The sequence below is a fragment of the Glandiceps talaboti genome, chromosome 11 (assembly GCF_964340395.1).
Source record: "Glandiceps talaboti chromosome 11, keGlaTala1.1, whole genome shotgun sequence".
Taxonomy (NCBI): Eukaryota; Metazoa; Hemichordata; class Enteropneusta; family Spengelidae; genus Glandiceps; species Glandiceps talaboti.
The window spans coordinates 12038333-12065311 of NC_135559.1; the positions used below are offsets into that span (position 1 = coordinate 12038333).

A 26979-nucleotide genomic window follows, 5' to 3' on the forward strand; every position below is an offset into this window, starting at 1 on the left:
GCCACTTCTATCAAAGCAAGCCAGTGACCCGTGACGCTATTGAAATACTAGCATCAACACCATGTACCAAAGCACACAGAGGTGACATTGTAGTTGGAGTAGACGGGAGCGACTACCTAATAAGGTGAGTTCGTACATGTAGTTTATAACCGAAACACAGAACCAGTTTCAAACTATTTGTCGTCAAACTTGTTTGTAATCACATTTCTTCGTGTTGAATAATAGATTTTGACAGGAAAGAAATCTTGAAGACTGACACGAGTATCATTCTTAAACAAAGGTGGTTAGGCAGGTCAGGCGCGCCCAGAGCTAAATGTTTATGAATTCGGTGAATGTACCTTTTGGTAATATATCTGACGAGGAAAGGATTGCGTTATCACAAATAGACAGCGAGGTGTATACAATATTCTCCCGGTTCTAAATAAGTAGATTATCACAGTTGTACCTTTTGGCGCATTTGACAGATTACCATTGTATAAGTTGTCCTAATTTCGTTCGAATTGTTAAGGCATGTGTAAATTTACAGTAGAGGTCATATCATGAATAGAGCATAGAAATCGTAAAGAAATTATATGTTTATTTAGCCTAGTTTCATTACCTGGGTTGTCGGTGGCCGAGTGGTTAAAAACCACTTGCCTCTTGCCACTGCGGTTGGTGTCGTTCAGTTTGAATCTACCGAACAATGCAGATTTTCTCCGGTACTCCGGTTTCCTCCTGCATTAACACTGAACCCATGAGGGATGGCCCTCACTGGACTTCTTGAGAGATAAGTGTTTATATACTTAAAGAACTATCCAGTATAAATAAAGATTATCATTATTATTATTATTATTACAGGTATAATGTAAGTCGAAATGGAACATCCGCATGCAAGGTACCCAATATGAAATAGGGAATTTATACCTGGTGGTGTTGGGGCGGTTTTGTTGCTGGTGGCGTGATTAGGGTTCTAATTCCTATGTGGCAATTTGGCCTGGCTAGGCGTGTACGATAATGTTTTCATTATTACGGTCAATATTCCTTTCTTCGTATTTTGTGCTGTCGATGTAGCTTGCTTAGGGCACAGACAAGGCAGACCTGTCTGTTCTTATGGAGTATACCCTCAACCATTTGTGGAATTTACATGCATTGGTATTCATGGACTTATTCAGTGGCTCATCAACTTCAAATTTGCCACAGCCATAGAAAAATTTGTCCCGGAACAGTATATGGCAGTACTGTTTCGATGACTTCAAATTGAAACGTAGACTTTTTAAACTAAATCTATCTATCTATCTATCTATCTATCTATCTATCTATCTATCTATCTATCTATCTATCTATCTATCTATCTATCTATCTATCTATCTATCTATCTATCTGTCTGTCTGTCTGTCTGTCTGTCTGTCTGTCTGTCTGTCTGTCTGTCTGTCTGTCTGTCTGTCTGTCTGTCTGTTTTTGTTTGTTTGTTTGTTCGTTTGTTTATTTATTCATTTATTTATGTTTTTAATGCGAATTGCTCAGACTCCGAGCGATTTTCTTTTTTATGCAAACGTATACACACATAACACTTTCTACAGAAAACCTACAGGTTTTGGACTACGTGACAGGGCTATGTTACACGCTCCATATCACATCGCTGTCAAGGCTTTTCAGGTAGTCCACAGGTTATCCTGGAGTCACCCAAGCCCGGCAAACACAGTACATGTGGGCCCCATGTGTGTAATCGTCCTCCAGTGTTCAAGTTATTACTCAAGGAGTCACCACATTCGCACTCGTCTAGTGAGACACAGCTGAGTGATTTTGAGGTCGACATTCCATTCGTACAGTCAGGCTCTTCAGTTAGTAAACATTGATACCCTTGAGAATAGGCGTAACAATATGTGTAAGATGTTTGCATCGTCTACAGTAAAGGACAATCACAGGCTTTATCACCTAGTTCCATCCCGAACCATCACAAGTATTCCACACGTTCCAATGGAAAAATCACTTTCTAGTCTAGGACAAAGCGAAGAGAAAACAGTCATGTTGTGCATAGCATTAGGTCTGTTGAGTAAATTTTATTTTAGTGTATTCACGTTGTTTGTTTGTTTGTTTGTTTGTTTGTTTGTTTGTTTGTTTGTTTGTTTTTATGTATATTTTGTTTATTTCGTTTTATTTTTTGGATTCGTTTTTGTTCATCTTTCCTTTATTGTTCCCTGTTACTGCATTTTAACTTTAATCATTATACTCTGTATTTTATAAGACTTTTACGACTTTTACGACTTATTTTATCAATTTAATTTTATTATTTATATTATTTCTGTGTGAGTGTCTGGTTCAGGTTTTCCATTGTTTTCCAAATTTTCTCTGTGTTCTTTATTTATTTTGTATTTTTAAGTTGATGTCAGTTTCCACGTCCAATATTTCTCGTGAGACTTCACACAATTTTTGCGATTTTATCATTTTTTGTCGAATACGTAAAAAAAAACGGTTTAGAGTCGGAATTAGAAAGCTAGGTGGGGCCGGGTAACCAGAACCAAACAATTATTTATTTTAGGTCTTATAACTACAATTAAAGTAGAGCGTTTGATAGTTTGTTTCTGATTTGGGTGATTATTCATTGCATTTGATCTCCATCACACACTTTGTAAAGAGTGTGCACACTTAGATTACTTATGAAAGTTTGTGGTAAGATTTTCTATGCTAATTCATATTGTTCTATATTGAAATAAAGGTAATGGAGTTTGGCGAGTGGATACAATATTTGTAACAAGATGGCTGACTTAACCAGCTGCCTGGACAACAAAGGTGGAGAACCTTTAGGAGAAGGGGCTAAGAACTTAAGCATTGAAGATACTAACATTGTTGAAGCTGAGCAGAACAATGAGTCTTTACATGGAGAAGTTGTGAATAGTTTTGACATTCATACCAAAGATAGTGAAAATGAGGAGAAAACTGACAATGATGAAGACACTGGAATAGACAATGATGAAAGTAACAGGGATGACAAAAATGAAGACGATTCTGAACCAGTAGAAATTGAACCTGAAGAGATAAGTAATGTCAGATCTACTTCGACATCAGAGGGTAAAGGTGAAATTAAGGAAGACATCCCCTCCGTTGATGAATCCAGATCATTAGGTGAAGGTGCTGGAACTGAACCAAAAGAGGAACCAGCAGTGTCTAACCAAGTGCAGACTCTTGATAAACAAGATAGAGAAGACAAGAATGGAATTCTGAGTTCTGAGAAAGAAGAAGAACTAGATGATATAAAAGTAGGATTTCTACCCTCACAGGAGAAAAGAAAGATGAACGACAATAGTGCTGGATTTATTGAAATTCCACTAAATGAAAGGGATGCTGAGATGACCACAGACAAGGAGAAAAAGGTGCTTATTCCCATCCGACCGAAAATGTAAGTAACAGGGAAACCCATACACATGTAAATGATTTTGTCTTTCTTCATATTGCTGTCAAGTTGCACCGTTGAATATGTCAGACTACACCATTTAGTGAAACCTCTAAAGTATGGGGCTCTTATCATATTCACTAAAGGGCAGCCATTTTGAAAAAAGGAATAGCGCTACTGAGCATGTGCAGATCTTGTTACTTTGAATGGCTGATGATAGAGGGTGCTCTTGTCGTTTCTGAAGAAATGCATATGTTATACCTTAACGATATCTTGAAACATGGAGTGCTAATTATTCATTATAATTGTACACGAAAAATGCTTTTTCATATATAGCAATGCTAACGAATCACTCATTGATTGGCCTAGCGTATCTGGACAGTATTGTTTTAAATGGCCTGGTGTTAAAACTTCACCAGCTTGTGCTAGCAGCTAGCTGGAAGGGTTAAATACCTGCACGAGCTTGATGTTAAAATCTTGTTAGGCAGGTGTTTATATCATGCCGATATTGGGATAGCAAATAGGAAAGACTTTCTTAAGCTGTAGTATAGTAAGTAAAATAGTTATCATGCATATGTACCTTGATGTTGTGTTATTCAAAGTCTCACATGCAACTTCTGTTTTAAACACACTTACAGTGATAAGTCAAGAAGTCCATTGGATGAAGCTGGTTTCTTCTCCTATATAACCATTAATTGGATTAACAGGATTGTATACCTAAGTTACAAGAATAAACTTACTATGGATACAATCATGCCCTGTTCACCTAAAGATGCTGCCTTGGTAAATGCTATAAGGTAGGCACTCCCCAGTTAGACTCAGAGTGGATAGATATGTCAGCCACCATTCAGAATCAGAACAATTTCAAACAGTTTCGAATTCGATGTATGCTAAAGTGTATAATTAACCGAGTGACATTCATAATAATCCTGTCTGGAGATGTCCTGTTTGTTCTCAATTAAAATTTACACATGGTTGTGTAAATTCAGTATTGCATCTAGTAAGACTTCCTTGATTACCATAGAAATGTGAGCCTAATTCGTGTGTTTTCGTGGTAAAGTCGGATATTTAAATCTATTGAGTTCTTGTTGTTTTATTCAAATGTATTCGCTCTTCTCGGAACTCATTAAACAGTAGTCCATTTGTGGATGTATATCAAATAAAAACCCTCATATTGGATATTCTTTACTTACAATAGGTAAGATTTTTGCATTTTTTTGCGAGGTCTCTTTTCCGTTGTACAAGAAGAAGGACCTCTAGTAGCAAGATATGGAAAAGTATTCAGCAATTAACAAACTTGCATGGCACCTGCGACGACAATTTCATTATTGAATGTCTTAAAATAGAATTTTAATAACATACAGAACGTGTACGTGGAAGTCCACTTACTCTCACGGTATATCAGTTTGTAAGTTACTCCTCTCTTTGATTTCTTCACTACGCGTGCGCATAATTATCTCTCAAACAACAGCCTTCAATTAGCCAATCAAGGTGAGCGTTTTGACACTGGTAAAAATCTTTCAATTTGTCATTGTCTAATTCACAATTTCATATTTACTGTGATGACTCATTATTGGGAGGGGGGGGGTCTAATAAGGAAATAAATTTGCTTTCTTTGCTTATGTTTCTATCCAAGACATTTATTGAAGGCCAAGGAAAGCACTTCTATTTCGTTTTGATACTGTCAGTTGTGCTACCGAGCCATTGTCTGCATTGTTGTTACAGGTTGGAAAGACATTGGAATGAAATTGTAGAGAGAGATGGTATAGAGAAAGCATCATTCAATAAAGCCTGTTTTGGACTTATGAAATCCAGATTATTAATGGCTGCCACATTTCAATTATTCATTCCCATTTGTATGATTGTTACAGCTGTGAGTATATCTAATGTTAACTAGCACTGTACATACTCTAGTTATTCATTTTTAACAAGGGCGACGATTTTATCGTAGCTTCAAGTTCTTTTCTCATGGGACTCCAGAAAAGCCATTTTAACTAACCTTGCATTCCGCCACTTGTATAAATTGAGTTGTACAATTTGTCAAATCTGGCGGAGATGCCTGATATAGCCCGTTGTGAGGTATTCTGGGAAATACACAATATTAGGTGGGTCACACCATTGGAAACAATGGTCAAACAATGTTGAGGCCAGATGCCAGAGTTCCTATATGAGTGGATTGCACTCCATATAACTGATTTCGAATTTGCATACACCTACAAATAAAATTGGATCTGTAGTTTGATCAAATACCTAAAAAGAGATTATATAAACTAAAGATAAAAACAAAACTGTCCAATCGTTCTACTTCTTCTACACTTTAAAAAAAAGAAAAAAAAGAAGCAAAATATTAGAAAGTACAATATAGTTACGGTTAGCATCTATATTGCTGATTCTAGTGATCTTGGAATCATGAACAATATATTCTCTTACTAAAAAGTAGTTTCAAATGCTTATTTAAAACCTACAGATTTATTTACGTATTTTTCAATAAACAGACGACGGCTTCAAATTCATTTGTCGAAATCATATACATGTTTGCACTGTCTACAGGGTGTTACCATTCGTGCCATACTTGAATATTTGGAGCAGCCAGAGGAAGATCTCACATATGGTTTACTACTGGTTTTAGCCTTGCTTGTATCAGGAGGAATACGTATATTATGTAATGGAGGGTTTTTCGCCACTAGTGCCCAATCAGGTGTACGTCTACGAACTGCAGTCATTATGATGATTTACAGAAAGATGATACGACTAAGAAGTTTACAGGATAAAACAGTAGGGGAGGTTAGTAGATGTTACTCCCAATATTTTCATTCGTTCAGCCAAGGAAAATACGAATGATCTAAGGGGCCTTTGTCACTACGAGTCGCTAGACGAATAGTGACAACCCTTAAGTCGCGAGTATTTTCCAGTTGAATGAAGAAACACATTGGAGAATAACAAAGAAATATCGGGGAAGGTAATGGCAATTTTAACGTTTTGACTCACATTTCAAAAAACAGTAGAACCAGTGACGTAGACACGTATTGTCTTGACATACACGTGCGTTTTCGTGACATAGAACGACCAGAGTATACATTCCATATTTTTGTTCAATTTGGGTCGTGCATGGTATAAGTAGCAGTTACTCTAAGACTTGTATTGTTGAAGAGTCTTAAAAGATACGATAATCTGCCAGAAAACGTGGTTTGGTGTTACTTTTGGTGTTTTTTAAAAACAATTCTTGCTTTCATTGGCGCATGATCAGATAAGAAAAGAAAACAGGTAATGAATAGTGAAAATTGAAAACTCGATTCCTACTAGACTAATGACTAGTAATTGGTAGGATTACGCGCATGGATGCCTCAATGTAAATAAACTTATATGCAAATTAAGTCTAAGAAATGTGATTTTTACTCAAAAGCTTAAATCCCGAAACTGTCAGGGGATTAGCCCTATCTTTGATTTAGAGGCGTCTTTGTGGTGTAAGATGGTCCCATCTTTAATATGCAAATACGTTCAAAGAGAAGATATGTTATAAAAGTTTAAAGTAAAAAAGAAAACTCAAGCAGGGCTGTCTAACTAAGCTCTTTTTCGGGGTGGTGTAATGGGTGTATAGTTTAGAGCGATTTTTCAATCTGAAACTTTGTGCTTACTTATTTCTAGCTGGTCAATTTGTGTACCAATGATGCCCAACGATATGTGGAAGTAATGTCATTTGCACCTATGTTGATTTCTACGGTTCTTCTTGGAATGTTTGTTATCATTTACTCAGCTGTACTGGTTGGGCCTGCCGCTTTACTTGGGTCATTGTCGGCTTTCTTTGTATTCTGGCCTCTACAGGTAAGACCATATTATCATTTCAAATTTAGTATCGGTTGAGCATTCTGCTTTACCTGGTTAATTATCAGCTTTCTTTGTCTTGTGGCCGCTTCAAGGAAGATCATAATATTAAGATTAAAATATAGTTTTTCCCGAAATTTGGGCTGTTTAAATTCACCACTTTTTGCAACCTTGGCTAAACGTCAAAGACAACCAGTATTTCACACTTGCGAAAAAACTTACGATTACATAACAAGACAAACACATTATTTTATGAATTGTTGTTTGTGGTCACTTTAATATGACGTGATGGTCAATCGTTCATTGCTAGCATATATGAGGAATATGATATCATGTATTTACTTATATTAATTATGAATCACTTGTTTGGGTGAAATAGTGATTGGAAGCTTAGGACGTATAATTAGCCAAGTGAATCAGCGGTCTCAGGTTTGTTTCCAGGACTCCCGGTGGTTGTCTTTCACGGACTCTTACACAGACATCTAGCTCTTTGAATGTGATTCTGTGGAAGTCGAGTTATCGGTCTCATTCCCAGGTAATTCACAACTCGTGATCAATAAGACTCCTCTAGTTCTACGGTGCATCAACGCACGATACGACTTGGCGGCACACATATTTACATGAAACTTGTTGTTTGTAATTTTGCCTTCGCTTAGAACAGGGAGTACTCATTTGTGACAACTTCTTTCATTTTATAGGCAGTAGCAGGAATGTGGTCCCAGAAGATTCGTGCCAAATGTATCAAAGTGACTGACAGGAGAATTCGTCTGATGAACGAAATTCTAAACTGTGTCAAACTGATCAAGATGTATGCCTGGGAAATACCATTCTCAAAAAAAGTAAAAGGTAAGCTACTTATATACTTTAGCGCTGAATCGTTAAATTATAATTTGCGATTATTCGTTTTTCTTATAATACAAATTATTACAATGTGAACATACCCACCAACTGGTACCAACCAACCAACTAACTAGTACCCACCAACTCGTACCCATCAATTATTCCTACCAACTATTGCTCACCAACTAGTACTCACAAATCAATATCCACTTTAGTACCAACCAACTAATGCCTACCAGCTGGTACCGACCAGCTCTTTCCCGCCAACTAGTTCCCATCAACTTGTGGATGGCATGCAAGTATATGAAAGTGGTTGTTGACTTCATGTAGGTTGTTCATGTAGGTTGTTCATGATACCAATCCTGTTGTGTTCCTTTTTATTACAGGTATTCGTGCGGAAGAAAGAACGTTTCTTGAGAAAGCTGCATATGTTCAAAGTATTGGCTTTTCATTGGGTCAAATTGTGTCAACTCTCGCCACTGTCCTGACTATCACCGTTCTGTTACAGATTGGTCATAATCTGACGGCTTCTACTGCTTTCACATTGGTTTCTGTGTTTAATACTCTTAGAATGGTAATCAGTGTGGTTCCGTGGGCCATCAAAATATTAGCCGAAGCTGCTGTAGCTCAGAAACGAATAAAGGTAAATATATCTTCTATTATTATCCAAGGTTCGTAACCAAACGATCGATGAAAATAGCGGTGCTGTTTATATCACATAGAGTGTGGAGTACAAAAGCCCTAAAAATACGTCAATGATGCAAAACAATGTATATGTGTTCACCTAAACGAGGTTGAGTTAATGAAATAACAAAAGATCAGATGTGAAACGAAATTCATTTTATAAAACAATTTTAGAAACTTCTAGTAATGGAGGAATTTGTACCAGTGACAAAAAGTCCGACGAACAAAAACCATGCAATTGTTATCAACAATGGGACATTTGCATGGGATAAACAAAAAGATGATGACAAAAAGAACGGAGAGAAGGGGGAACATGGCAAAGAAACTGCCAGAGGTAGAAGAAGGAAAAGAAAGGAAAACATGGAGCAAACTCTAAACAAGAGAGACGCCAATGGAGATGTTACAACAGGGGGACAGAGTGGTGTGTATAGGACAAAAAACCCCCAAGATGTCAGAGATGAAGATGTGGACAAAGATGAACAAATTGTGAAAACCTTGTTTGATATTGATGTGGTTGTGACCAAGGTAAAGAAAGACAATGTTACTAATTGATGTTATATGATCACATGGTGAGCATGTGATCATCACATGATAGGCTGTGTGAGCATGATTTGATATTCAAATAAGTATATATTGTTAAAAAAAAATAGTAAGTCTTGTTGTCTATAATAAATAACTGCAACAAACATGCAGAGACTATTTTACCTCCTTCTGAACCTCAATTAGACGTGACGAGTAAGTCAAAAAATCACCACAACCTCTTGAAACCATCGTAATTCAGGACATATACTGGAAACCACCTGAAACTGTCTTGCACTTGTTGTTCATGTGAATGTGTATGATCTTACAGGTACAACAACAAAAACTATTCTATCTGATTTAGGAGCTAGGATTGAATAATGTAAGATAGACAGAGCTATTTCACCTCCTATAAATCTTGAATTTGGTACATCAGTCAAGGACATCCTACAATGTAATTGTTCAGAATATGTACCCATAAAATTATGTCAGTATAATACTAAGGATATTTACCATAATATTATATCCATGTTACATTATTTTTATAGGGAGAACTACTCGGTATATGTGGCTCTGTAGGAAGTGGTAAAAGTTCGCTGATATCTGCCATCCTTAGTCAAATGAGAGTTGTGGAAGGTGAAGTTGCAGTTGATGGATCCTTAGCATATGTAGCACAACAAGCATGGATATTCAATGCCACTCTAAGAGACAATATCCTGTTTGATAAAGCCTTTGATGCAGAGAAGTACAACAGTGTTGTACAAGCAGCATGTCTTCAACAAGATATTGATATGTTACCACATGGAGATACAACTGAGGTGAGAGAACACTTGTCTATCTATCTATATAATACCAGCTAATCTCCTTAGGGATATCACAGCTGGGAGAGGGATGCACACAAAACCTAGTAATAATGTTTATGGGTTTAGCCTTGAAAGTATCAGTGTCCTGACTGGCTTTCAGATCATAATTTAGTGAGTTCCATTCACAATCACCACTTCCTCGTCATGCTAATTGTCTTGTGTGCACTTTATAAATGTATGAATACACAAATGCCTATGCTCAGTTCACAAGAGTTATAAATATTGATGGAAGTCAAAAGTGTTATTTTCTCTTAATAATACAGAGCCTGATAAATCCAGTCTCATACAACATTTTTTCTGCTAGATTGGTGAGAAAGGTATCAATCTCAGTGGTGGTCAGAAACAGAGAGTAAGTCTAGCCAGAGCTCTGTATGCTGATTGTGATATCTATCTGTTAGATGATCCTCTAAGTGCTGTTGATACCCATGTAGGACAACATATATTTCAACATTATCTCAAGGAGGCACTGAAAGAGAAGACAATTGTGTTTGTAACTCATCAACTGCAGGTATGTACAAGTCATGGACAACATTTTGACTACTTACAATCAGGATCGCTAATATGTTCTAAATTAAAGAATTTCACACATATACTGACAGAAGATGGATGTCAAAAATAATTTTTAATACCACTGATTTATGCAAGACATTACCCTAAACCTAACTACTAACCCCATATTCTAACCTCAGCCCCAGGCATTCTAGCTGCTTTCACCACTTCAAAGGTCCGTTGTTTGCTACAGTCACTCATACTGTGAACATTGTCATGATGATCTGTATGATTATAAGCTCATTTGTAACACTATGTATATTCTTCATGGAATCACAAGATTCATACACAAGTCCTCTTCTTCACACTTGAATTTACATATAACGTTTTCACACACCTGGTTACTCAACACCTCCAGAAAATTTGAATTATTCTGTCAGATCCAGTTAGACAATGAAGAAGGACAAGTGATTTGTTCGAAACATGTCTGTTTCTCAATCAAAAGTGGATGAAGAGAACTCGTGTATGAAACTCATTTCTGTTATCATATTTTTGGGAATTAATTTATATGTGATGTTCATACTTGTCTGCCTCAAGAAAGAGGCAAATGAAATACGAAATATCGCTAATAAACTAACTGATTTTGTAATGATAACTATGGACATATAAACATAGTCATTAAGAATAATGCATTAGCACAAAAATGAGCACATTAACTGAACTTTGTCATTTCCTGAGGTATGAAAAAATATTTCCAATCCAGACATGATGTGTCTGTTAACATTCCAAGATCGTCCCAAAGAGATAATGACATGTGCTAAAATTTTCAGCAAAATTCTTGTGTTCTTAGATATAACACCCAATGATGATAATATGTTAAATAAAGAATCTCATTGCAATGTCTTAATTTCAGAATTTAAATAAGTATGATAAAGTAATGCCAACGAAAGAAGATAAAATTAGGTATTTTGTAAAAATCCTAACATCAATGGTTTTAATTCCAGTACTTGAACCAATGTGATAAAGTTATACTGATGAAAGAAGGTAACATCGAGGAATATGGAACACACATAGAATTAATGACAGACGATAAAGAATATGCAGGACTGATAAAAACATTCCATGCTGAGCATGAGAAGGATGAAGAAGAGGAGAAGAAGGAGGAGGCAGTGGAATTTCAAAGACGAATGCGATCAGCATCCACAGAATCAAATACAAGTCATATAAATGAAGAATCTGAACAAACTGTCAGTGATGATGGTAAGACACTTTATAGTGAGCAAATCTGTAGATTGCCATGGTACTGTGCTCGAGGGCGCTGTTGACTTCTTCAAATCATCATAACTGCCAAAGTCGCTGAACAGCTGACAATTATTTAGTTGCTGAAATTCTCTTATTGTTGATTTTAATACCAAGTATGTGTGCAATAAAATATTATGCCACGATATCTTGTATGGTGCTTACCCATTCTGATGTAACCCATTGTTTCTGTTTATTTGCAGGTAAGCTGATTAAAGTTGAAGAAATGGAGACTGGGGCAGTGAAAGCATCCACATACAATGCCTATATAAAAGCTGGAGGTGGTTACCTACTGCAAATCGGGATTGCTCTGTTGTTTGTTGTGTATGTAGCTACTATGACGTTCAATAATTGGTGGCTTAGTTATTGGATTTCTGCAGGCAGTGGGGTGAGTCATTTTGTGTTTGCAGCTACTGAAAATGATGTTGACTTGGTGTTTCACTCATGTAAACATGACATTACACACTTCAGACAACCTCTAATGTAAAAGAAACAATTACATAGGTGCCGTGCACAGAGGGGTGTACAAGTAGTCAAGAATACATCATAAATGTCAATCCATGCATCTGTCCATGTGTGCATTTGATCAATGATCTATGAACAGCCCAATCCTGATATACAAAGCGTCGACAATTAGTGAGCAAATTATTGATCAAATTGTCATTTGACCTTGTCGATGATTGTCAAGGTCATATGCCAGTGTGTACAACAATAGAATTGGAGGTACTCAACGGTTCTGAAACCGATTTGTAAAGTCGATACTAAAGATTGGATGGAATTTCTCGTAAGACTGGACTTGTTCAATATGTTATGGATTGCACTATTATATACAGTCAATGGCAATTGCTTTTTGTTCTGTGAATGTTCCAAATTAATATTGCTATGGGTGATGTTATGAATTAAAACTTTGCCAGCGAACAGTAGGACCTTGTTTTAGAACAACTACGACGTATTGATGTGGGGGGGGGGGGGGGCTTATCTTTGAACGTAGAAGACTAGTTTACACTTTGATTTTTTTGACCTTAGGATTTTATTGGATATTCATTGATTCCTGCATCCGAACCCCTAACCGTTGCAATGGTATTGCCATTTCAAAAGCATATTCCGACATTGGTAGAATTTTGTTGTTAAAATGTCCCCTTATGAATGTTATGAATAGAACCAACAGGATTGTCACAATGAAATAGTCATCTTTGCCTCTGTCCTAACATCAAGGTGTAAAGCTAAATTTTGCGATGAGTCGTTAAGAGTATGGTGAAGTACTTTGGTGGTTATTTTTGCAAGATGGACACTCTTTTTAATACCTTGACCACATGCATGCAGTGGAAATTCTCATTCTTACCATTTCCTTGTTCTTTTTCTCCTCAGAACGCCACCATTGGAAACACAACAGAAATCAGTGATAGCATGTTAGACAACCCTAAGGTGGATATTTATGCAATGATTTATGGTCTAACTATACTTGCAGTTCTGCTTTTTGGTGTCGTCAGATCAGTCAGTTTCATGAAGGTATGTAGGACTGTACAAATGTTTAAAATAATAAAGTAACTCAATTTAAAGTTAGATATTTATTGACTTTTTAAAATATTTAAATTTTAATTTTAGAATACAATGTAATACAAACATTACAAAACCAAAGGAAGAAAAAGTATGAAAAAGCCAAAATACCAAAAGTAGAAAAAAAGAAAGAAGAGCCTAACCCACTATAGCAAGTGTAGATTACATTTAGACCAAATCATGGTGAAAGAAGAGATAACAAAAAGCTGACTGAAAGTTGCATTACAAAAAGTCCTCAAGACTATCAATTATCTTTTTGGTCTTTGGTTCATATGCATAACATTCCAGAAGCTTCTTGTTGTCCTTAAATTTTTCAGCAAGGACACAGTACAGTGATGATTGGTTCACTTTGCAACTATAAGTATATCTCTTAGTCAGTAAAAACATAATATTCCAACAGTAAACATTAGGGTTTGTGGTAATAACACCTAACAATATTTCCTTTTAGTCGATTACATAGATTAAAAACTAAGTTCCAGATCTGTTTAACAATTTGGCAATCATAAAATAGATGCATCAAAGTTTCAGTTTCTAAACTACAGAAGGTGCATCTCTCGTGATCAAAGAGTTTTTTGAAGGAAAAGAAATCTATTTGTACAAATTATACGATTGAGCATTTTGTACTGAGAAGATTGAAGGGATACATCACCTGTAACTTTTTTTTAATCAATTCAAAGTAATCCCCAAATTCATCTTTTGAAGTATCAAATACATCGCACCACTTCTGCACACATTATTAAGGCTTTATCTTATTTTTTACATTAGTTTTTAAAGACTTTGTGTACATTGTTTGACATATCGTGTTTGTAATATATGTTGAAAAGTGTTGCGAGATTTAAAAGTTAAGGTGATTTTGTCAAAAAATCAACAGATAATCCGTATTTTAAACAGAAATTAGTGAAGGACAAAAACTTGCCGTCTTCGTCTAGTTAACGGGTCACTAATTTGATTAACTCTATTGTTTGCCCTTGATCTATAGTATACAGCATTATTATTGACTTAAATAAATGGGTTAAACCATAAGACTTGATTCAAGTAATCGACGGTACTGCTAGGTAAATAAGAAACCTCAGACCAGTTTTCCAGAACCTCCCGCCAAAAAACATTGTCATTAAATTTACTGGCGGTTACATTGTTAATCTGATGACTATTATAAAATTTCAAATAATTAGTATTCAAGCCTATCATCGAAGTAAAAAGAAATTTCCACAAGCTTGTATTCTTAGGATTTAATATTGTTTGAACCCAGGAATACTTCAAGGCCTGACAAGTGCACCATGCCTAAGCCACCAGCCATAACCTTCAGGCAAAGTCTATTTCTGTTGATTTTATCCCTGCCTTCGTTCCAGACGAACTTATAAAAACGAGTTTAAAATAGGGATTTGTCTACTTGTTAAATTTGGTAGCAGGGATAGGCAGGGAGTAAGTTTCGGCGATGACAATGTCTTAATGACTGTAATTTTCCCTAACATGGTCAAAGGACGCTTGGACCTGGTCATTAATAGTCTTCCAATTTCGGAAATTTTAGAGTCGTAATTCAGTCATTTAAATCAACGCCAAAAATACAAAGATATTTCTTGACTTACATTTGCTAATCTTCATACCTATTTCAGACCGAACAAATGTATTTAATTGCTGCACTAGCTGCAACCGGAACGTTTTTGGTTTTGAAAATGTTTTGTTAGGTACAATAGCTTACTCGCAATATGATACACCGTGAACTGTAGAACTATTTTTCATCTTCAGGTATGTCTTTTAGCATCATCCACTCTCCATGACACCGTCTTTGTCAGAATCATGAGCAGTCCAATGAAATTTTTTGATACTACTCCAACGGGACGAATTATCAACAGGTTTTCAAAAGATATGGATGAAAGTAAGTACCTAACTTTGTTACATTCTAATCTAATCTAATCTAGTCTAATATAATATAATATAATATAATATAATGTTATTTTAATAACATTACATTCATAGCAATCTCAATCCACTTTACAACCAGCAACACACCTTTAAAAAACAAACCTAGCATTTAAAAATCTATATATTCCTTTGTTTCAATCAAACCATTTTTTTTTTACTTTTGTTGTTTGTAAACAAAATGAAGGGACACTCTGAATTAACATTTCCCACTGTCTGCCAAAACTTATCTATCGTAAAGTTTATCTAGCCTTTACCAATAGATATGGTCAACAGTTTACAAGTTATGGGCGTTCAACAATTTCAGTGGTGGTAGCAACAGCTTATCAGAAAAGTTGTCTGCGAATACATACAATGTATCATTATTATCAGAGGTGGTTGTACTTTTAGTCTGATAAGCGCAGACATGTTGGTACCATCATAGAAACGTTCCATCGCCCGCCACTATATAAATATACTTTATCGTATACCTATAATCACATCCCCATGTATTGCTATGGAGAAGTCGCGAGCTCTAGCCGGGCAGTAATTTTCCGTTTCACGGAATTTGCAGGAATTTTGGACTACTTTCTTTTTCGTTGCTATATGCGCGTTGCTATGCGCATATAACTGCAAACTTGTTGGCATCCTGTACATGTACGCTATGGCGGACACAGCGCTGACGATATTCAACAGCGGCTGCAGGAAATTCCTCCCAAACTCTTATAACAGCGCATTCTATTTAATTGGCGATTGTGGCGAAGATACCTAAAATATTGGTATTAAAGAAGCTTTGGATTCGATCATTGAATAATGTATACGTATAAATAGTGAAGCCAAGATAGACGCCGACGTTCCATTGCTCTGTGCGCCTAGTACGATTTCGATTAATACGATTATGAACAGCTGTAACTTGTAAGTTAGTAGTCATTGCATGAGTGTAACTACGTACATTTAACTGCAGAAAAAACACTAATCTCGATTGTAACCTAGTGTCAGGATATTATCAAACATTAGGCTAAGTTTTGCAATTGTTGATGTGCATTGAATGTTGAGCCTAGATGACTTTTAAAGAGAAACATACAACGTAATAATGCTATTTCTCTCCTTCTCATTTCGCATCTTGCAGTTGATGTCTGGTTACCAATTACATTGGATATGTCTTTACATAATTCCGTCTACCTGCTGTTTGCCCTTGGTACAATTTGTGCAGTTTTTCCATGGTTTCTAATTGTGATGGCTTTTCTAGTAATCCTGTTCATTCTGTGTTTGAAGTTTTTCCGAGCTGGTATTCGTGAGTGTAAACGTTTGGACAACGTTAGCCGTTCCCCATGGGTGTCCTTACTGACATCCACCATCCAAGGACTCTCCACCATTCATGCTTATAGTAGAGAAACTGATTTTGTAAACAGGTGAGAGGATATGTTTAAGTAAAAGGATGAATCCACCCGAACAGGCTTTGATACTTATACCCCAAATAACAATGCCATTTTTACCTTCCGTAAGGAAGGTTATAATATTCCGATGAAGTCTGTGTGTGTGTGTGTGTCACCATTTCCGAAAAAACGGCTGCATCACTTCAAACGAAATTTCATAGACATGTTCCGTAGGGTAATGGCCAGAACTGATTAGGTTTTGGTAATAATCCGACGAATATTAATGACCAATTTGAGTAATTAATCGATCAAATGAGTATAAAGTTGGCGTCAGATTCAATATAACGTTAACGCTACCTGAATCTGATTCAGGTAGCGTTAACGTTATATTGAGCGTCAGATGGTCTCAGATCCAAATCTGAATCTGACGCCAACTTTATACTCGTGCTCTACACTACTGAGAAAGACTCTGTTTTCAGGGGTTTCATGCCAACCTTATTTTGTGTTTCCCTTGGATCTGCACTCTGCATTGGCTGCATGAACACGAGAAAAATGAAAAACTCACCGGAAAACAATTTTTTTCTTGGCCTTAAAATAGGTTTACAATGAGCGCGGAATTCACAAACAGATGAAATATTTATCATCGTTTCAATTTCGTCAAATATGGACTTATCGTTTTCAAATTCCAAAATCTTTTTAGATTTTCGAGTAGAAGTTTAGGAAGTATTATATTGACTTCGAACCGTCTCCTTTTTACCGTGTTCTTTTCCAACTTCTCTCTATAACAAACTACCGCTGTTTGTTGCAAGGCTTGTACATAATCATTTATCTAGCTCTGTATCTCAGGATATAAATACACTCTCACATATTTATCAAGTGTAATAATCTATAATTTATACCCAAATGTGTGTGGTCAAAATATGGAAAATAGACCAAGCCTTGCCGGCGCCTAGCCTACGAAGAAAATTTCGCGACAATGTATCAATAATGGTGACCTATACATTGACCTCTATATAAATAGTGTACAGTGAGGGCACGCCACTCAACAAAATCTTGAGAACATGTAAACTCGAGGTGGGACAGAAGGAAGTTCAACACGCACATGCCATATCCCGGGTATGTAGGGGATCATGAAAGCCGAGTGAAGTCAAGGATGGCAAGCTTTCCTGTGCTGAGAATAGGAGGCGTGGCGGGCATTTGAACAACACTTTTGATAACTAACTTTCATTGGGACTTGACGAATCATAGATATAGAGCTAAATTTCTTGCATAAATCCTTATGAAAGGCATTCAGTTTAAATCTGGTTAAAATCAGTTTTCCACGCCTACAACTGAGAACGTCGAGGTGCCCATCAGTGTGTTGGGCCATAAAAGACCGTTTTTGCGGCAGCTTTTGTATTCAAAAATATCTATTATTTTTCGAAATGCTAAGCGTTCAAGTTTGGGAGTGTGCCATGGCAACTGTAAGTTCAACAGCTCTGTGCTCCCTTGCATGACCATCTTTCTTTCTTGGCTTCTTTTCTCCACAGTTTTAGCCATCTTCTTGAATATAATTCAGTGCCGTGTATGTATTCCTTGATGTGTGGTCGATGGATTCAAATCAGAATGGATTGTCTAACGTTGGCAGTGATTATAGGCACGGCATTGATAGCCGTACTTACATATGGTGATATGCCGCCTGCGCTAGCTGGATTAGCTCTCTCTTACACCATACAGGTTCGTGTTACAAATACATACTTAATCGATAAGTGGATCGACTCTCTCTTACACTATACATATTTGTTTGATCAGTATTTCATTCATAATTAACAATAGTGTGTGATATCATATCTGGCTTGTTTCTCTTATTCTAGACAGGCTTGTCTTGTTATATTTCCATCATATGAGTAAATTCAACAATGGTGGCAGAATGACACTGTCATATACATACACTGCATTGTGTTTATAAACTCTGTATCCAACATATCCACGCTACGGATATTGGCTTAATACTCATTATTCTGGCCATGTCACGGATAATAGTTTGGCTTCCAAATCATTGTCGTATTCCCATTTGTTCTTGCCATTGATGACTGGAAAGACATATTGCTTATAATTTTGTTATGATGGCAACATATAGAATTAAATACCTTTTAAACCAAAATGTATATAAAGTGTACATCAGAACACACACACACAATATATATATATATATATATATATATATATATATATATATATATATATATATATATATATATATATATATATATATAATATATATATATATATACAAATAAGTGAATGAAGAAAAAGTGGCATGGTTACTTTGTTACATTCGATTCTCCACTACAAATATGTTTCGTATGGCCAGTATGGCTGGTCACACTCGTCAGGTAGCTGAATGCGATGTATAGCCACCTTTTCTTCATTTAATCATTAAGCTGTATATCCGTATCGAGCATGGCACACCAGAAGATCTCAAAAGATACATTTGGATATATATATATATATATATATATATATATATATATATATATATATATATATATATATATATATACATTTGCATATATATATATATATATATATATATATATATATATATATATATAGACTTTAAAAGAATAAGGATGTTATAAGTCATTACTCAGAGGTTCACGCTTCCTCAGCGATCATCAGACGATTGATAAAATTGGGATTGTGAAGGTCGATATATAGACTTAAATGTTTGTGTAAACTTATATATTAAGTAACAAGATGGTAAGACTATTCCTTACGGAGGTTTACTTCTATAGTTGGCGAGGGAGTATTTACTTTGAGGGTGACATTTCGTGACTAATTCAGATTTTTTGTTCAGTAGCATGCTCTTTTCAGCATTGATTATACATAGTTTCTCATTTAGAGAGAGAGAGATTGCAACGTTTTGTTTCATTTGTGTAAGCAGCCACTTGTGTGATGATATCCCACTATTATATGGTTAGTTCCGTTCCTTCAAATTCCAAACTTGATTGGATAGCTTTGTGCTGTACTGAAGTCTCTTATGAGTAAATGTGTTTTTGTGAGTTGAGAATAGCTGTTTAAATGTGTTCTCTGTTAGCCCACAGTACAACCTTGTGTTGTCGTTATTTGATGTGATTTGTGCCCTGTATATTACGTTGGTTGATAGGCAATTGCCGTTAAGCGGACGCTGTTTGCGATCTCTACAGCTGTAGGATTTATCAGCTTGTGGAAGGACTGCACTGACTGCTTTGTCGTGGTTTCTCAGAATACATTCCATGTTTGGCATACAAATATAACTTTAGATTTCCTTTGTTGAAGATATTATGCGCCTCTCAATAAATAAGACAGAGAGATATTTTGCCATACGAAACAAATTGCTCTCTCTCTCTCTCTCTCTCTCTCTCTCTCTCTCTCTCTCTCTCTCTCTCTCTCTCTCTCTCTCTCTCTCTCTCTCTCTCTCTCTCTCTCTCCCCACACACACGCGTGTTCATGACTGTATATGAAATACTTCAAGTAAAACTGTAAGTTTGACCAAATGTCCCGATGGGGATTTTTGCTTTGAATATCGAGGTATGAAAATGTTCGAAATAAAATGGTCACATAATTGGGTTGAAGGCTGTACAATGTCTTATTTCAGTGTAGTTAATTAATAATGACTTTCAAATCTGCTGCAGATTGTTGGGTTGTTAAATGTGAGTGTGTTAACGGGAGCAGAAGCAGAAGCAAGATTCACTTCCGTTGAGAGAGTGACACACTATTCGAAGGTAACTACCATCTTTTTCAGCCCTATGTCGGCAGGGTCTTTTACATTGTGTTTCGTCTATCCTTCTTTGCACGGGGCATGATTGTCTGTGTATGTGCCCGTTCTGCACAAAAAAAGATTAAATAGCGTCGCCATCGTGCGTATGGGCAAATTTGAATGAGTGGTATAATATATATTTGATGTTTATTACCATGAGGGCACTATAAGGGCACTATTTGAGATACCGCAATATGGTCATCAGTGGACATAATATAACCTATCACATTCCGAAACATTTTAATGTATTTGAGGTATTCTCTTGTCAAGTTCCTACATACAATTATTGATATTTTGTCGGCCATAGATTTTAGTCTTCTCCTTTCACAAACGCATGTACTTTAATACTTTTCTTTAATTGTTGGTGTCGACAAGTTGTTGAAAATCTTCTTTTGATTATATCTGACAGAAAGGGTGTACCACTCTACTTCTGCTAGTTTAGTTGCAGCCCTACTGGGAAGTCGAAGTAAAGAATACCTTTTTGGATTTTCATTTATTTTTTTTCAAAACATAGTCTAATTATCACTGTGGCCCACAGGTAACACAGGAACAATACATTTGTGGAATAAATAATAGATTTTCTGAGCAAAATAGTTAATAAAAGGATAAAAATTATCTTTCATATGACAAGACATTAGTTTCTGGTTCCAAAATAGAAATACCAAAAGAGAAAGTTAAAATTTCTGAGACAAAACTTTCTTTTTACAAAGCGGAAAAATTTATTTGCAAATCAAAATTTTTAATTCTTGAGGCCCAAACCTTTTTTCCAAGAATAAACTTTTAATATTTCGTCTTTCGCTTTGTCATATGAATGAAAAGTTTTACCATTCTATTAGATATTTTGCGCTCAAAAAATCAATTATTTATTCCAAAAATGTATTGTTCCTATGTCACCTGTGGGCCACCGTAATTTATTGCTTTTTGGTTTTTCCCTTTCCAGAATTTAGAAGAAGAGGCTCCTGCAAAAGTCGCAGATCATAAACCACCTGCTGATTGGCCAAATGAGGGTCGTGTGAAGTACCAGGATGTCAAAATGAGATACAGGGATGGGTTACCATTGGTTCTGAAGGGAATTAACGTAGATATCAAACCAATGGAAAACGTTGGTATAGTTGGAAGAACTGGGTCAGGTAAGTGCTGTGAAAGCAATAAAATCAATGCAAAATCATGAAATTTCAGGGATTTCCAATGTTCCAAAACCAATTTGATTTCACCAGGAGGTTCTTTGGCTGGATTGGTTATTTAGTTGATATAACACTTTCGAAGGATTAATGACAGTACACCGGTGCAATACAGTTTTAGCGTGGTGATGATATATATCACCTCAGAGTGTGTTTTATTATGTTATTATTATTTTCAATGGAATTCATTTAATATTGCATGTACAATTGCATGACTCAAAATGTGAATTTAAATCAACGTACACCTTTAGAAGAGTAGTCTTTGACTCTTATATTGCCATGTTCTATAATGTTATCAAGGTCCACAGAAATGTATAGAAACATTTGAAGGGAAAAACACTTGAGTTTTATATCAAGTCGATTTGATAATTAACCACTGAAGCTGGTACACAAGGCCGCCAAAACCTTCTGCCAATTTGACCTGTCTTAAGCACAGGATTGGACTTTTACGCCATGCAAGAAGACCCGTCTCCTCGAACTCAGTCACTACTGTCCACCACTAGGTTGTCTTTGCTAATTATTCAACTTGTCAAAATAGATGTAGAATAAGTTAATTTACAAGACATATATTATATTTGAAGTGTGTTGGGTAGTAACAAGCCATGACTGGAAATGATCCTCAATGCTATGATATAGTGTATACTCTAGATAAGTGTAACATTCTGAAGAATTAAAACATTCAGGGGTGCATGTTAAAATACATTATATCATTAGATAAGCTGTCAATTCGTTTGGGAAATAGTGAGAATTGCTTAAAAGTTACATTTTTGATTACTTGTAATTTCGTTATTATTTTATATAGGGAAATCTTCCCTTGGAGTATCCTTGTTCAGATTGGTAGAAGCTGCTGACGGAAATATTGAAATTGATGGTATAGACATAGGCAAGATTGGATTACAAGACCTCAGATCAAAACTATCAATCATCCCACAAGACCCAGTTCTATTCGTCGGAACTGTAAGGTGGGTGAGATTTATAGTTAGAAACCTGAAAACTAGATTATGTATATGCCCAAGTTCATTGAATACAATGACTTTCATCTTAAATCATAGCTTTTTAAAATAAGGGATTTTATACTAAAAGCCAATCAACTATCTTCAAAGAAAGGTTTGTTATGTCACGTGTTCGCATCAAGCAATTGCACTCAAAGGGAAAGCACTTATGTCTTATCAAGATGACATAATCAGTCAATAGCTCATCAAAACTAAACATAGTGCAATTATATCATTTCTAATGTAACTCATCTCGATAGATAACCCTATATTTAAAAATGTCCTACGTTGACTTTTCATCAATCCTTGTTCTTTCAGGTATAACCTAGATCCCTTTAATGAGCATTCTGACGATAGTCTGTGGATCGCTTTGGAGAAAGCTCATATGAAGAATACCATTAGTGCCTTAGATAAACAGTTAGAAGCACCAGTTGTTGAGAATGGAGAGAACTTTTCAGTTGGTGAAAGGCAGTTGATATGTATGGCAAGAGCACTGCTCAGAAACAGTAAGGTAAGAATATCACATATCAAGTATTCAATTCTACCCTGCATAGCTAGTTTGTAGAAACACGTCGGAAACCGAGATTCCCCTCTGTGTTGACCAAATGTGTAATTTTATACATTCAATACCTTACTCACTTTTCAAAGCATATGCAATATTGTATGCAAGAGTAAAATCCATTGTTTAGTTAAAATTTTGTTGTGAAAATATAACTGCTTTGTAGATATAAATTTCAAATTGTATTACATATGCATTTGTATTTGTATTTGTATTTGTATTTGTATTTGTATTTGTATTTGTATTTGTATTTATATTTATATTTATATTTATATTTATATTTATATTTATATTTGTATTTGTATTTGTATTTGTATTTGTATTTGTATTTGTATTTGTGAGTAATATCAATCCCTGTACCCACTTGAACCCCTTGATAGGCAAACCAGGTTTTCTTGTTAGTCTGTCCTGTATGGCTATTGTTCACATTGGCAATGTACATACAAAAAAGTAACAGTAGTGACTAATGCAATCGTATGGGTTTTGTTTTTTCAGATCTTGATGCTTGATGAAGCTACAGCAGCCATTGATACAGAAACCGATTCTCATATTCAAAATACCATCCGTGATTCCTTCAAAGATTGTACTATGTTAACAATAGCACACAGACTAAACACTGTTCTGGCATGTGATAGGGTATTGGTTATGGATAATGGAAAGGTAAGTTCAGAAGTTGGATTAAAATATGCAATTAGAATGGTGTATGATATGACTAGCTGAGAGGAGAGGGTTTAGTTCCCCTCATATTTGACTGTACTTGGACACATGACAGTGTATTGGTTATGGCTATTATTAAAGGTAAGATTATATATTGGGAACCATGTGTTAGAATGCTATGTACTGTATGACCACCGGGAAGGAGGGGGGGGGGGGAAATTAGGGATGGATGTAAGGGTGTACTCTTCAATACTTGGACATGTGACAATGTACTGGATTATACCGACAGCCAAATGCAATCTTAGTACATTACATGGGGTGGGGTGGTTCTAAAAGCATGCAGACTACCTACTTACAATTAACTTGAGATTAAGATATGTTTTATGCTTTTTAATGTACATTTTTGAACTAATCTTTGAAGTTATTCGGTTTCTACTACTATATGCTTCTTGATGTTTTCTGTAACTCCCTCGACAAGATACTTCTCCTATCCTTAGCAAGTTCACATTGGTACTACACATTTGTCAAAGGAAATCCATCCTCTATCATGAAGTAACTTTAATATATTTTTAACTCAATAAATATCAAGGTAGTATTTAAATCAATAGCCAAACCGATAAACTGTAATTAAGATCAACAAATTGTAAATCTGTGCCCTAAGTAGTACATTGTGTTTGATTGGAAATAAATAAAGTCATCACCAGTCCTGTGTTAGCTGCTTATGTCTAATCTTGTAACTTAAATTAAACAGTTCGCACTCTAGATGAAAGATACATATTGTGTTTCAGCAACCTACATACAGTGAATTTCACAACATCGTTCAGCTTTTCTGTTTGATACAACCACGCAGAAACCAATAAGAAACTGCATATGACACACTTGAATAGCAAGATCGCATTTTTTTGCTACATTTAGTCTAAATGAAATAAACCATTTGAATGTATTGCGACTGTATGCATATATTCGGGCGCCAACACCCGATTAGGGGGCGCATAAAATATCCTAAGCAGTGTTCATTTGATGTCTGTAAGATGGCATGTGTAGCTCATTTCACTTAGACAAAATGTAGCAAGAAACTATACTCATTGAATCTTGCTATCTTAAAGTGTAGCATGTCCAGTTTCTTATTGGGTTCTGAGTGGTTGTGTCAAACTGCAGAACTGAACTGTATCGTGTAATTTGCTGAATGAGATAAATAATATTGTAATGAGATTTACAGTATAACTCCTGTATTCATATTTCAATGCTCGGCTTCTTTTTGCGCTTGGTTCTAACCAAACTTACTAAATTCATAATAGTTTTACTGTGTTGAATTTACAGGTTGTAGAGTTTGATACGCCCCAGAACTTACTGGCAAATCACAAATCCAGATTCAGTGCAATGGTGGCTGCTGCTGAGAAGATGAAAACAGAAGCACACGATCTCCACTGATATTGTTCACCAATCCCCAGTATAATATATTAACAGGGGAATGTTCTTTTGTTTGAGTGACTTTTGTAATTTTAGTCACATTAATCACCTACACAAGCTCTATAATTATGTAACGCTTTAGAAGGTGATCTTCAGTCTGTGAATTCCACCAATAGTATTGGATAAAAAAGATACCGAACATATATACTTATACTATGTAGCTAACTTTAACTTTGCAGACATATATGAATTGAGGAGCATACATGCTAGACATGTGTTTTTGTCCGAGTGCTGAAAGCAGTGTCACTAGGAATTAGAGTATGATGACATTGCATTGTGAGGCTGAATCAGTTTTCCAAAGACACTTACTTACATTTGTCAAACACATCCAGCGTTTGACCCACTCAATAATATTGCTGAGCTTCTGGTCAACCACTTCTAATCTGAACCCTATACTAAGGCTTGGCACCACCTACCACAGATGATCTTCTACAATCTATCAGAGCTAATCTCCCATTAATTTAAGCTGAGCTCCCACCCACCGTTACTGAGCTCTTACCTCCTAAAGGTGAGCCCCCCCCCCCATTCATCGAAACCGGGCTCCCTGATACCATTGTTGAGCCCCACCTACTAAAGGAGCGCTGTCACAAAGCATTGCTGAGCCCGTTTTTACTAAACCTGGACTCACACCTATCAAAGCCGAGTTCTTAATTACTAAAGCTTGAAACACGTTCAACTTCATAACTCCCACCCATCACAGCTAGGTTCCTACCATCAACGCTGGGCCCCTACCTAATGTTGTTTAGCTCCCAACTCTACCAGAGCTGGACTCCCACCTGTCATCGTTAGGCTCAAGCCAACCATGTTCGGCTCCCAAACCTACCATGATATGCTTTCATACAAACCATCATGGACACCAATTTTAACACTGGCTTCCACCTACCATTGTTCAGCTCTCACCTACTAAAGCTTTGCACCACCTACTATTGTTGGGCTTAAACCAACCATGCTCTGCTCTCACCTAGCAGTTTGGCTTCCACGTACACTTGTTGAGTTCCTACCAACTACAGCTTACCACCTCTTACCTTTGCTGGGCTCAAACCAACAATTACTGGGCGCCTGACTACTAAATCAAGCTAGCACCTTCAAGTATTGTGATCCCATCTCGTAAAGCTCCAGGCTCTAAATTGATTCTTACTCGCATTTTTCAATTCATTGTTCTGCCATGAAGTGGATTTTATTTCTTCAGTACATTAATGTATTTCTTTGTTTTCAGAAATATGTAAATACAATTTTACTAGTTCACAACTAATAAAAGTTTATGTTCATCAGCATACGTTTCTATAGTATGACGCATGTAGACACTATTATATAATATGTATACTATTTTGATGTGTTAAAATATTGCAAGTGCATCATGGGATCATCAGAGCATTATTACATTCGCTGGTGTTGCCTAATTACAGCCTTACTTATATATTTTGGGGTTTGAAGAGGCTCACGAGGGACTTTGCAGTTAGATATATATTCCCAAAAAGTGTTATTTGCATATATGCCGTGTTTGAGCCATTTTAGTTCTTACCGTATAAAACTCGGTTTTACGCTTAATGATTGTTTTGTACCCCTAAATCTTATACATGAAGTTTTAAAGAAAACGTGAAATTTCACGTGACCACGAAAG

At 36.1% G+C, this 26979-nt stretch overlaps 2 protein-coding genes across 2 annotated transcripts; both read left to right on the plus strand.

The window, feature by feature from the left end:
* Positions 1 to 3325, plus strand: LOC144442031 (uncharacterized). The gene is made up of 3 exons (XM_078131302.1): positions 1 to 124; positions 2696 to 3284; positions 3317 to 3325. The coding sequence occupies exons 2-3, from the start codon at positions 2736 to 2738 to the stop codon at positions 3323 to 3325; spliced, it is 558 nt and encodes a 185-aa protein (XP_077987428.1). The 5' UTR covers positions 1 to 124; positions 2696 to 2735.
* Positions 3281 to 25410, plus strand: LOC144441957 (ATP-binding cassette sub-family C member 5-like). The gene is made up of 22 exons (XM_078131225.1): positions 3281 to 3376; positions 4009 to 4167; positions 5096 to 5243; positions 5921 to 6154; positions 7016 to 7192; positions 7891 to 8038; positions 8419 to 8675; positions 8891 to 9241; positions 9784 to 10053; positions 10403 to 10606; positions 11592 to 11847; positions 12090 to 12274; positions 13255 to 13395; positions 15190 to 15319; positions 16472 to 16754; positions 18248 to 18434; positions 20375 to 20464; positions 21440 to 21629; positions 22483 to 22642; positions 22991 to 23183; positions 23727 to 23891; positions 25209 to 25410. The coding sequence occupies exons 1-22, from the start codon at positions 3327 to 3329 to the stop codon at positions 25317 to 25319; spliced, it is 4089 nt and encodes a 1362-aa protein (XP_077987351.1). The 5' UTR covers positions 3281 to 3326; the 3' UTR covers positions 25320 to 25410.
* The last annotated feature ends 1569 nt before the right edge of the window (positions 25411 to 26979 follow it).